General features: G+C 37.6%; 1 protein-coding gene across 1 annotated transcript in view; it reads left to right on the top strand.

The window, feature by feature from the left end:
• Window positions 1-12,420: 12,420 nt before the first annotated feature.
• The window catches only part of LOC143134651 (M1-specific T cell receptor alpha chain-like), a 45,066-nt gene continuing 43,963 nt past the window's right edge, over window positions 12,421-13,523 (top strand). The window contains exon 1 of the mRNA XM_076295197.1: window positions 12,421-12,532. Within this exon, the coding sequence (XP_076151312.1) occupies window positions 12,436-12,532 (97 nt within the window). The 5' untranslated portion in view covers window positions 12,421-12,435. The remainder of the gene's footprint in view (window positions 12,533-13,523) is intronic.

Below are 13,523 nucleotides of genomic sequence, written 5' to 3'. Positions count from 1 at the left end.
TTATAATAATTTGTTGCATATCTGAACAATATATATGATGATAATGACTGGGAATAATAGTAGAGTGATAGCTCTAGTGATAGTGACTAGGTTCTGTTCAAGTACCCCCTTGATATGTTATTAAACCCATCTATGGGTTTAATAACATATTGAGGGGGTCCTTGAACAGAACCTAGTGGTATTTGGGGGGCCTTGTCGTGGAAAAGTTTGGGAACACCTGCACTAGGGCACCAACAGAGGGGTAGGCTACCAAAATGTAGCTTGTAGAAGTAGTTTTACTACAAACTGCTTTTCACTCTTCTTCGAGAACGTTTACAATGCCAAGGCTAGAGTTTATGGGCTGTACAGTATGTACTTTTAGTGCTTCCAATCAAGTTTTGGTTTGCCAAAATACAACCATGTTTCTTCCCACGAATTAATACGTCGTATTGATCAGGTCATGATTGAATTTCTGGCAAGGCTATCTGCTAACTGCTGTCGCTCCATGCTCCATGATGTCATTATAGAACGGGATGGATTTGGCTGTGGATAACTTTCAGTGGATATAAGAGTCCATTATGAGTAGGTGTGTTTGCTTGTGTCCTGAGTGAGCATTGTATGCTGCTAGCCAGATTAGTTTTATTAAAAACATGTGGTAAAAAGCTAGCATCATCAGGTGTAGGCCCTAGTTTCTAACATTAATTTACGCCTTGAAGTGCGCAGTACTTTATTTGTAGGCGACATCAAAAATCGTGGAATTCACAGGTATTAAGATCTTAGTGTATACCAGGCTACAAGATAATATAAATACCAAGTCCCGCACTGGACTTGCAAATTTGCAACTCACGCTGTATCTAACCAGTCAGGAGGTAGGCTAATGGTGCTAAATGTCACTGTTGGAATTCTGGGTAGCCTATTTACATGTGCTTTAAAGTTTCTGCGATTGAGTCGTCTTATTTCAGTGTTCTGAGATGCATCAGCATCCCACTTGAGATGCAGTAGTCCAGACAGTAAGGCCTAACGTTAGGGTCACCAAACTGACGCCCATGAACCAGTGTGTGTTTTTGATACATGCTTTTAGGCTCAAAGGTAGGCTGCAGTATATATTAAGGACAAACAGTGCATAATGATGTCATATCATTGGGTCTTGGGGATAATTCAAATAATTCAAAAACAATACAAATGTTGTGACATATTGACCATGTAGCCTATAAAGGGTGCTCTCTTCCTTGTTATCTGACAGTTCATGCTGTTTCCACAAAGCTGGTAAATGCTTCTGTCCCTAAGATTGTAAAACCAATGGAAAACCAATCTGCTGAGTATGCTTGTGTTGTATATGCTGAACAACTTCAGTCAAGCATTTGATAAATATTTGCTTACATTTTACAGGCGAGTGATTATACAGTATAAAACATATAGAATATCAGGACCAAAGGAAAGAGTACAATTATAGTTAATTAGGCAATGTTAAAGGGAAACTTGGCAGGATTTCCCCCTCTGCTGGAGAAATTGTGCATTATGCTATTTCAAGCTGTGGGAAAAGGTAACGATAAAGCACATGGATTTGTTTACAAGCTAGCGAACGGTTAGCATAAGTTTGGCAGAACTATGTGGATATTACAAGGTAAGAAACACGATTTAAAACGAGTTTCTTGTTTCTCACTTCTCTTTCCGGGACGGTAGTCTCAATGTTGCAAGGTTGGTTTTCCGCCTGGGGACGCTAGGCGCAGCAGGGAAAGTCACCATTTTCACCGGAACAAGTAATTTAACCATCCAAATGATTTCTAAACAGGTTTATTACATTGAAATAGTTGCCAAGTTCCCCTTTAATTTATAGTTGATCAACTATATCATTATCTAGAACCATTGCCTACAGGCACTACATAACATTTAAGGGAAATAATAAACTTTGACGATATGTTGAAATTCCATTTTATATGGTAAGTAATTTGGTGGAGTATAGCAGCAAACGCCAATAGCTCTTGAAACTGCAAAAATAACTGAAGAGCTGCAAGTACCCCCCCTCCACACACACACACACATATACACACACAAACACATACACACACACACACACACACACACACAGAGATGGAGGAGGGCATGATTGCACTGAATGCAACAGTCCTTCAGCATCATATGCCATAGCTGGAAGGCTCTTTTAAACATTACAGGCACAAATAAAATCCCCCAAAACATCTCTTGTCACAGAAGTAAGCTTTTCGAGGAAGTAACATTTTTAAACTCATTGTACTCTCATACATTGTAATGTACCATTGCAGGTCAACAGAACGCCTGCCTCTCACTGTGGCCCCCTTGTGGTCAAAAGTGGATGTAAGCGTACCCAAATAATCCTCTACTGTTTGCTCTAAGATTATTCACAAATAATTCACAGCATACTGTTTTCTTTTCTATGATATTCAGAATTACTGAATTTAGGAATAATTATTCTAACTGTATAACTGTATCTCATTTCTGTGATACAGCATCCAGCGAGGAGGTTGTATGGAGGACAAGGAAAATATGTGTTTACCAGCCGTTAGTTCCACAGAGGGAACTGGTGACCCCTAGTGCTCAAATGTGGTCATCGCACAATAAAACCTCACTGGACAGGTAGGGGCTGTTCTTGTCATGAAATGCAAACCAAGCAACAGTATGTTTTAATGAGAAATGGTTAATACTAATGAAATTATTCATTCCCTAAACCCCATGTCATTCAATACTTGTATAGGTAACACTTTAATTGACAGTATCGGCATAAGAGTGACATGACAGCCCTCTCAACCAAAAAGCTGTGGAGTTGCTGGAGCCACCCATCCCTCCCCCACCCCACACCTCACCACACACTATCTCTCAACCCTCCTCCTACAACCCACACTGCCCATTACACACACTTCCCACCCCACCTACCACCAGGCACTTAAAAGCAAACTGGATGAGTGGACATTTTCAATACACAAACCGTTAGTCTTTTTAGGAGATTCTAATCTCAATAGGACCCCCCACCCCCTTCACCCACCCAAATATACAAATTGACAGTTACCCCGGAGCCACCACATACCACTTTGCCAAACCTTTACAGAAAACAACCTCTTTTCCCCAAGTGAAGTTAGTGGTCTTGTCAGTGGGCCTCAACAACAAGGACCATGACCCCAAAAACACCAGCATCAAACTGTTTCTCACTCTCTACAAACATGCCTCTACAGTCTTCCCCAATGCAATCATACATATTCCACTCATCAACTTTTCTCATCAACTTGTCTGTACCACATACAGCATATCCATTTACATTGACTCCTACCTCAACCCCCTTTCCAACAGACACCCCTCCTACCTCAAGGATATGTGGCATTACAGGATATTTGCCCTAGACTACGCCACCCCAGGAATTGCCAGGGACCCCAGGGACACCCAACACATAATTACAGGTCACACAAGTTCATTGACTGAAAAGGCAGAGACATGGCTTACAAAAATATAATATGATTTATTAAAGAAAAGAGAAAAGTCCACTCAGGACTTAGGCTTGTTTTCAGGGAACTTAGGAGAGGATGAAACATCCCCAACCAAGAGGCAAGTCGGAGTGCTCCATAAAAGACATATCAAGCTGGGTGATTTAACAATACAAGTCAATAGGCATGTGGGAGCAGGCCGCCCTTGCCAAATGCCCCCTTCAACCCAGTTTTTATTTTCCTTACCTGGATTATATAATTGGATCTTGGCCACACCCCTTACAGGATTTTGACACCTTCCTAGACACACTGAACTCACATCACCCGTCCATATCACTCAAGGCCACAATTGACCCACATCAAATTCATATCTTACCCACACATAACATTTTCAGTTCCAAAATGTATTTTAAACTCACAGATACTCTCTCACTTTTGCACAAACACAGCAATAACCCCAAGCACACATTTAGGTAGTCCATAGTCAAATCACAATTCATCCGCTTTCATCGTATCTGCTCCTACCCCACAGACTTCCATCATGCCATAAAACTTTTGTTTCAAACCCTCCGTAAGATTAAACGTTTCCTCCGCCACATTAAAAAATTGACCCTGGCCGGCCTTGCTCCCACTCACTCATACACCCCAAGCACTTCCCCATCATCCACTCCCACGCCCTTCTTCTAACCACAACCCTGACCCCAAACCTGACCCTGACCCTAACCCTAACCCTAACCCTTTTCCTAACCCTAACCCTGACTCTAATCCCAACCCTTTCCCTGACCCTAACCCCAACCCTTTTCCTAACCCTGACTCTAATCCCAACCCTTTCCCTAACCCTAACCCCAACACTTTTCCTAACCCTAACCTAACCCCAACCCTTTTCCTAACCCTGACCCTAACCCCAACCCTGACCCATCCCAACTTCTACCCCTCATCAGCACCTATTCACATGGCATACAACACCTACACCACACACTGAAACAACATTATACTGACTTCCAAACAACACTCCCCACTTTCCAACAACACACACTCATCTCTGCGTATAGACGGGATAAAAATCTTAAAGACCTCCTCATACGCACCACCTTCACTTGTCACCTACAACCCCCACCCCCTAAAAAAACCTACACTTCATCCCTCACTTATTCAACACCAACATCCATGGTAACTACATCTATAGTAACTACCCCCACTACCCCATTAAATTTAGACACTCCCAACTTAGGGCCCGTCCACACGGAGACGCTTTTTAGGTTAAACGCAGAGGTTTTGCTTCGTCTTGGCCGAGCGTCCAAACGAATCCTGTAAACGCACTGCCCGAAACCGCACCTTTCTGAAACCTGGTCCCAGAGTGGAGAAATCTGAAACCGTAGCCCGTTTGAATTCGTTTAGACAGCGAAACCGCACATCCTGCTTGCATCGATGATGTCATTGCCACACCTCAGCTGCCCTGGACTTGCACTTATAGTATTGCCTAGTTTTCATACATGACATTACCTACGATTACACTCCGTAAGATAAATATCACAACTGGTGCTGCGCAGCGCCGATAGCTTATGACTTGGTGGACTGAACACTGTTTTTCCCGGTGTTTTTTTTATACATTCTAGCTACTGTCAGTGACGCGAGAGAACTTAAGTTATTAGGAAAGTGCGGTGTAAGTTTAGGCTACATTAATTTGTGCGTAGTGCCAGTGTCATTCATTTATCATGTCTTACAACATATATACATGCATTCACAGTCGAGTGAAATCAGATATAAGCATACAAAGACGCTTAGAACTCACGTTAAGCCGATGGTAGCACACTGAATGCGAATGCGCGATTTGATGCAGGCAAAAGTAGGCTATTGACTGTTACTAACGAGGGTTTTATAGCAATAGTATAAATGTGCGACAGAATAGCCTAGAACTTGGGTAAGCCTTGCGTTTAGTAGCCTAATTGCGGTGACTCTAATGTGAATCACGGACTATCCTACAACCAAAGAAAGTAAAGGTGATTAGTAGGCCTACCTGCATTAGCCAAATAAAGGACGGGACTGCACCCTTCACAAACCGTAAAATAAAGTTTATTAGTTTTACAGTTGACTACAGTTGACAGTTCACCATCAGTCCACACAAACAATTCTGGTTTCCTTGCACTAGCCATTTGGTCGTAGCCTATTCTGTCTGTTTGTAAAGCGCAAATTTTGGTCAATTTCTGTAAAGAAACAGTGCCACCTATAGGCCTGGGGTATGAAGTAACGTGTTGAGTCGTGTTGAGATGGATCCGTTTGGACGCAAATATTCTTGATGCGGTTTCAGGGAAGACGGAGGAAAAAAAGATCGGTTTCGTACGTGTGGACAGGCCCTTAGTTTATGTTATCACCTGCACCCACTGTCACATGTTATACATCGGGGATTTATTTTAGATTTTTACTTCTCTTATTATTTTTTATACTTGTATGCTTTTAGATGGGAATAATGGGGCGAGAACTACTGGCCAGTGCACAATATAGTAAAAAAAAACTACCCATTAAACAAAAATCATAATTCTAAATGTCCTAACCCAAACCCTAACCCTAATCCTAATCCTAATTTGTTATGACAAAAACCGAATGTCACTTAATAACATAAGCAATATGTCATAAACGTTTATGACTTGTTTATGACACGTTCATGACAGTGTCATGTCACTTTTATGTTGAAGCTGTCAAGTAAAGTGTAAGCCTTGTATATATAGAGAGATAATGACAATATTTTCCCCCAGATGTTAGTTTACACTTAATGTTTATTAGAAGTGTGCTTAGCTGCATTGAACAAATATAGGCCACAGGTGATTGTTAGCTCTGACAAGCCTATCAGTTTAAAGTAGGCTAATGGGTCAACTGTGTGTGTAGTAGACAGCATGGCATATCTGAATCAGCTTCTTGAAGACAGGCACTGATGCACATGATGAGAATGAAGGTGATCACTTAAGGGACACAGTTGATACATGGTTCCCAGATGGAAGTCACAACCTTTGTGTTATGTAGTTATTTGAGCTAATTCTAAGACCATGATGGCTAGCGGTTGCGTTCAAGGAAGCATTTTTGGAGTTATTCTATGACCTAAGGAAAGAAATGATTTTGTGCTGTGTGTACACTGCACTGGCCTTACACTAGACCTGACTGAAGTTGGCTTTTAAGAAGATGCCCTCTCCAGTGACCACCAGTGGATATTGAGTCTATGTGGTCATCATCAAGACAGCTTCACAGGTTAGAAATGTATAATGTAATCTTATTTTGTGTATTCTGTTCTCTCGCTTGTTAAAGTTACAAAATCCTCAGGTTCAAAAACAGTTCTCATATGGTTGGACTTATAGTAACTCAATAGTGCTGTGTTAAACTAGTTTTAGAATACTTAGTTACCTAACTTGACTGATTAAAATATTTTCATTAGTTTTGAGTTGTACTGTAAATGTATTTTTTTTGCAACACACTCTACAGCATAAGAACAATGGGGAGAATAGGCCTCAACCTGTGTGGCGGGTTTTATGTTAGGGAATGTTGCACTGTGGTTGTCCTCATCCAGCAACAGAGTGATATTTGGATCTGGAACGAAGCTAGTTGTAAAGACACGTGAGTATACCTAATTTCATCAACCTTGTATAAAAGTCAACTAAATAGTATACAGTATATTAACACAATTTATAAATTCCGTCCAAAATAGAAATTCAAAAAAAATTTTTTGCTTGCAAAGCATGTCTACTATGTTACAATTCTACTTTTTTAATGGGTAGATTCTTCACACCATTAACCTCATTAGGTTACAATAGGCAGCTACTTGAGATAATAGAATAATTTTGGAAAATGGCACTAAAGGGTGACTGTTGAAACAAGTATGTTTTATATATCTAGTAAAATATCTAGTAAATATCTCTAATGCAGGATAAAGGAGGAGGTTAATACATAGTTGTATTATGAATATTAGCAAAGATCCTTGATTACTAACTCCGCTTTAACCCTCTCTGATATTAGTATGCTTCTGTTAATGATAGTGAATCTTCAAACTGTTACAGTTTGTAACAGTTAAGTGAGCTGGGTTTGAATCTGAACATCATGAAGACATCAAAAATGGCAATATTAGTGTTTGAAATGCATGATTTTACAGAATACACAATACACACTTTGTGCCAGGGAAGTGCATGTAGTTTTTGACATGCCATGTAGCTCAGTGTGAATACTGGTGGAGGCAATAAGATTTTGTTTGGACATGGTACAAAACTGCTTGTCGAATCACGTAAGTCCCTTTAATCCATGCTCACATCCCTAATGCCCTCATGTTTATGTAATACCATCTATGTTTATTTTGTATTTAAATCCATATTTGATACTAATATAAGAGACCAAAAGTATTATAAGGCTGTAAGTTGTGGGGAGTCATAATAATTTGACCAGAGTTTGCCACTGAACTATTTCATTAAATTCTTCCATGGGGCGCTTTCCCATAATATGTAATTGCCAGAATTATCTTTTTTAGCATATTTGCATAGCAAATATTATACATCAGCACTCGGCCATTGACTTTATTAGTTGGAATTGACCAAGACAGATAGGCTACTGTTTTGAAAATCATGATGAGCAGCTTCAAGTCTTTGACCACATAAAAAACATTGAAATATTCCACAGTATTTACTTAAGGACCTTGAGAACAACAGTAGTTTCTGAGGATGTAGTATTTGATATAGTCCTAAGTAGAGTGTGACTTCAAGTGGAGGAGGCTATAAGATAGTATTTGGAAATGGTACTAAAGTTGTTGTTGAATCTGGTAAGTTTGATTTAAATGTGTGAATATCATTCCATTTCATCTCAATAATAGAATATTTCATTACAAATGTTCCTGTATCCATATACAAAAATAGGTGTTTGATGTTTAAAATTCACTTATGAAATAACTAGAGTATGTTATAGGGTAATTCACAATAGTATGCAATGCAGCCTCAATTATCAGATAAATGTCAAACAGCAGTGATAGTTGCTATTGGTAGTTTTTGACATGGTGTGTTGCTCGGTGTGAATAGAGCGGACAAAATAATCTTTGGACATGGAACTAAAGTGATTGTAGAAACACGTAAGTCTGATATTTAATGTTGCCCAATAACTTGTGAATGGTGCTCAGGTAAGTAAAAATGTTCCATACTGAAGTAACTGACAATTTTATCACTTTTTCTTTCAAAACCAAAAGCAGATATTATAGTTTATTAAGAACAGTATGATCATTATTATATAGCACTCAATCCTGTGATGTCAAATTGGTTTCTTTTTTCGGATACATAAAAAGATCAAAATGTTAGTTAATGCAAACAATACAGCTGCCTGTTTATGTTACACATTTGTATAGTGTGTGACTGCGGGTACAGGTGCTAAACTAATCTTTGGTGATGGAGCTAGACTTGTCATACATTCAAGTAAGTTTTTAAGAGTCATCATAAGTTCATATTAGTTATGGTTATTGACAATTTTATGAAGATAAGAGCAACATAGCTCTTTACTATTTTAGGTTTGAGAGATAGTGAGAGGGCTGTGTACATGTGTATAAAGGACAATTTGCTGTGCAAAAGTTTACTTTAACATTGTATGCCAGCACAAGCCATAATGTCAAAATAATATGCTTTGGACAACCAGCTGATCAGGCTTTCATAGAGACGTGTGACAGGGCACTATGACATGTTTGGACATAAAGTGTGAATCACATAATGTCCTAGCCATTATAGAACTGAAGGAATTATTTCATTACTTTACTCAGTGCTGATAGCAATAGTGTTGAGCTACTACCATCCAAGTATTCTATATTTCCTGTATTGTATTGTCTTTTATTCACATTATCTTGAAAGACCTGTCGATAATGAGGGAATCCACATAGTTATGTTGCTCAAATTTCTACATTCTTCTCTGTTTGAGAAGAGGGATGGCAGTTTTGGACAAACTGAACAGATGATTAATCACCAATTACCATTAATTTTTGATGATAATCATTAATCTTAATGACATGTACAGTATAAGGCCAGAAGAGAACTTTATCCCTCTGTATTGTTATAAAGAGTTGAATGATGTCTAAAGTTATTGTAATACAGATTTCTATAGTGTGCTTGCTTCCTCCACTGGAAAAATACTTTTTGGTAAAGGCACCAAACTTTACATCCATTCAAGTAAGTCATTACAAAGTGCATATACTTGGATATATTACAGTGGCTTTTTAGTGATATCTTCCAGGTATTGACATGCTGTTGTAAGTAGGCTATTGTTAGTATGTTACAACACCTCATTTCTTAAAATAATTGTAAGATACTGGTACAGTGTTAACATTATTTTAAGAAATGACTACTATTAAGATTCAGAGTATATTGTGTCATGGAGACTAGATCAGTGATGTGGGCAGAGAGTTTTTGATATGTAGCGCATCTCAGTGTGAATACTGGTGGAGACAAGATCATCTTTGGCCATGGTACAAAGCTGATAATAAATTCAAGTAAGTCTCACGAACAAGCAAAAACTTACTATATGAGAGTAAAATATGAGTAAATAGTGCACAGCAGTGTATGTCATTTGGATTATCTGAGAGAATAATATCAAAGTTATAGCTTATAACATTCGGTTATTAAGTCATGATACAATAACAGGCTGATAATTCTCTTCCCGGGTCCAACGGCTTTCAGAGCTGCTCATGTTTCTCCATAGACAGTAAAATAAACTTTTTCCCACTATTCAGTGTAGCCTTTAAAGCAAATTGTCATCCTACTACTCACTTGTTGCCTCAACCTAAGAAAATCCTATTTTTCGTGGAAGCCTGGACATTACCCGTGATTATATCTGGCTGCACAGCTGCAGTAATTACTCTGTTAAAGTTAAACAATTTTGTTTTATCCTCACTAAAATGGAGGTGATGGTGACGAGATTTACAAGTTGCGAAAACTGCCTGGCTGCTCTAACGTTTTTTGACAAAAAGCTTTTGGGCTCGTGATGTCAGACTTAACAACCAAATAGTGACCTCATGTTATCAGTTTAGTGTAGTAGGTTTAGAATAATGAAGTAGCGATTCATTGGTAAGGCTGGTATTTGATATGGTGTGTAGCCTTGTGTGACTACTGATGGAGGAGGAAACAAGATTATATTTGGAAGAGGCACAAAACTGAGTGTTGAATTGAGTAAGTTTTGATTTACTCAGATTTTAACCTAATATAGCTGTTAATAACCTGACCATGTTGTGCTGAGACAGGACTTTCTGTGTAGTTCTGTGTAGTGAAGTCAATGCATCTTTATTCATCCACAAGCATGCACATGCTTAATACATAAATACATACATAGATATGTGCATGTGCTGTATTCAATTATGAATGAATACTGAAGAACAAACATACTGAAGACAGAACAAACAATCCGGTCATAATGAATACAATAATTAATGAGTTCTCCAGGTTGTTATGGTTTCGCATGGTAAATATGAATCAGTTTTCCATTTTCAATATCTTAACATAACCCATTTTGAGATGAAGATGAACATATACATAAACATGTACATGGAAGAGTATTTGACAGGGAGTTTGTCTCGGTGTGACGAGAGGTGGAAGTGATAAGATCATATTTGGAAATGGTGCAAAATTAACAGTACAATCACGTAAGTTATATGGTTTCTACATACATCTTCATCAAATTGTTTTGTTTGTCCTCTGGAGTCATGCTCATGAAATAGAGAGAAAACTTTTCAATTTGTGTTATATGTTTCATTATAATAATTGTATTATTGCTATGTAAAGATATGTAAGTTGGCCAAATGCTTAGCCATTTTGTGTGGATAGGACAGTATGTGATACAGAATAGTATAGCATGATTAAAGTCCTATTTGGGAGTGGTTGCAAGTTAACTGTCGAAGCAAATAAGTGTAAGACTAAGATAATGTTCCATGGGGGTAAAATATATTCAGATAAGGACAAAAGTCAATCTGCTTTCCATTTTCACTGAAATCTGGTTTCAAATCGATGCCCAAAGTATTTTATACATTTCAAGCGAGCAGTTTAAGAATGAAGAATAAATACATTATTGCTGTATGTTGTACCTGAACATAAGTACGTAGATTGAACATTTACGAAGTAAAGTGCTTGATCCTTGTATTGATGTTTGAACTTATGGCGGTAATCGGCAAAGCAGTATTTGACATATATTGGAGTATAGTGTGTCAGGTCAAGGAGACTACCGAATCTTATTTGGGAGAGGCACTAAATTAACTGTTGAAGCAAGTAAGTTAAGAATGTCTTCTAGAATGTTTTTGAAATCTAATGTAAAATCCAAGATGAAGCTTTCACATGTAGCATTGTAACGATGGTCATTTTTAGACATTGCATTAGAGTGACTTTTCCAGTTAAGTAGGAAACAGTATTCTGAAAAAATGGGCATTCATACCCATCTGCTGATAGAATATAAACATGGTAAGATGTGAGTTTTAACTCTTGATATAGTGATAGGCTATTATAGAGGACTAAGATTAATATAATCAACATGATCTATTATATTGTATTGTAAAACATTGTGATATCAAATTGGTTTATTGCTCTGATACAGTAAATGTTCAAGATGCCAATGAATTCAAACTATGCAGCAACCTGTTTATGTTATGTAGTTTTGTAGTGTGTGAATACTGGTAGTGGTGGGAAAATAATCTTTGGCAGTGGAACTAAACTTGTCATACATTCAAGTAAGTTTTTAACATATATTGACTAGTTCATAATAATTATGGTCATTGACAATTCAATCAAGATGAGAGTGACATAACTCTTAGTTATTTAAAACTTGAGTGAGCTTCTATTCATGCAACTTTCTATGTGCAAACAGAGTACAGTGATGCTGGACAAGAGTGTATTTTGATAATGCAGTACTAGTCCCAACAGTAAGGATAGTTTAAAACTAAGAAAAGTAATGTGTTTGGTATATGATACAATATATTCAGGCACTATATTTTTGGTGCATTCTAGTATTGGCATCGTCTATGAGTATTAGGTACAGCGTATATCTTAGTGTGACTTCTGGCACTGGTGGTAACAAGATCATATTTGGCCATGGCACTAAATTGATTGTGCAGTCAAGTAAGTGTAAGATTTATTTTGCATTTGAGAACTTGTGAATATATTATCCTTCATAAATAAAATGGTTTTATATACATATGCATATAAGAATTAATGAATGGTTATAGTAAATGTATAATTGTTACATAACAACATAAAATAGATGATATATTTTTTCAGAGATTTAATTGGTGGAAATTGTGGGGTGACAGAAATGTCTGAAGAGAAGTTTAAACCTGTATTTGCCCAGTAAACTGCTGGTTGTCCATATTTGTGTTAGTAATCATGCTTTCTGTCTTACCTAAGTAGAATTGAAGAGTTCACATTAGTTTATTCGGTATAACATAGCAGTGACGTGTATCTGCAGAGTGGCTCAAAAGGCTCAGAATTAATTTTACTTGAATATGAACCCTGCTACTAATTTGGGTAAAATAGTTTTAATAGCATAACAAAATTGGATGGTCATACCGAACATTCTGTGAGATAATTATTGTTATAAGTGTTACACTTTTAGAATCAGCTAGAGATTCAGTTTTTTTGTATGATGGCAGACACAGTGTGTATGGTTCAGGGAACAAAATTATCTTTGGGCGTGGAACTCAACTCTATATAGAAACAGGTGAGCAAACACAATTATTGTAATGTATTTGCTCAATTTAAGAATGGTTTTGAATGGATTTGGTCAGACCATTAGCTGAAATTAATTAAACTTAATCTAGTAAAGTGATTTACAGCTAAATTGACTCGCAACATTTTATTTGAACTATACTATAGCATTGATGACATAGGTTTTACTAGCTCTGTTGCATAGGAGGTTACAATGTGAGAGAATTTGATCATTTTAGCATATGCTTCAACCTGTTAATATTTATCTTATTTGGCGGCGGCACAGAGTTAATCATTGAAGTGATGCTGAATATTGCAAAATGATTTTATACATAAATGTATTAGTCAAGCATAGGCAGACAGCTACAGCAGCAGTTTGCTAGTTTATGATATGGTGAGTGTGACG

Source organism: Alosa pseudoharengus, unplaced genomic scaffold (assembly GCF_046254945.1).
Source record: "Alosa pseudoharengus isolate Yale_2024_CS ecotype anadromous, Long Island Sound unplaced genomic scaffold, YU_APseudo_1.1 YU_APseudo_1.1_scf_2, whole genome shotgun sequence".
NCBI classification, from domain to species: Eukaryota; Metazoa; Chordata; class Actinopteri; order Clupeiformes; family Clupeidae; genus Alosa; species Alosa pseudoharengus.
The sequence above is the reverse complement of the archived record's forward strand: the minus strand, read 5'-3'. Positions and strand labels throughout refer to the sequence as shown.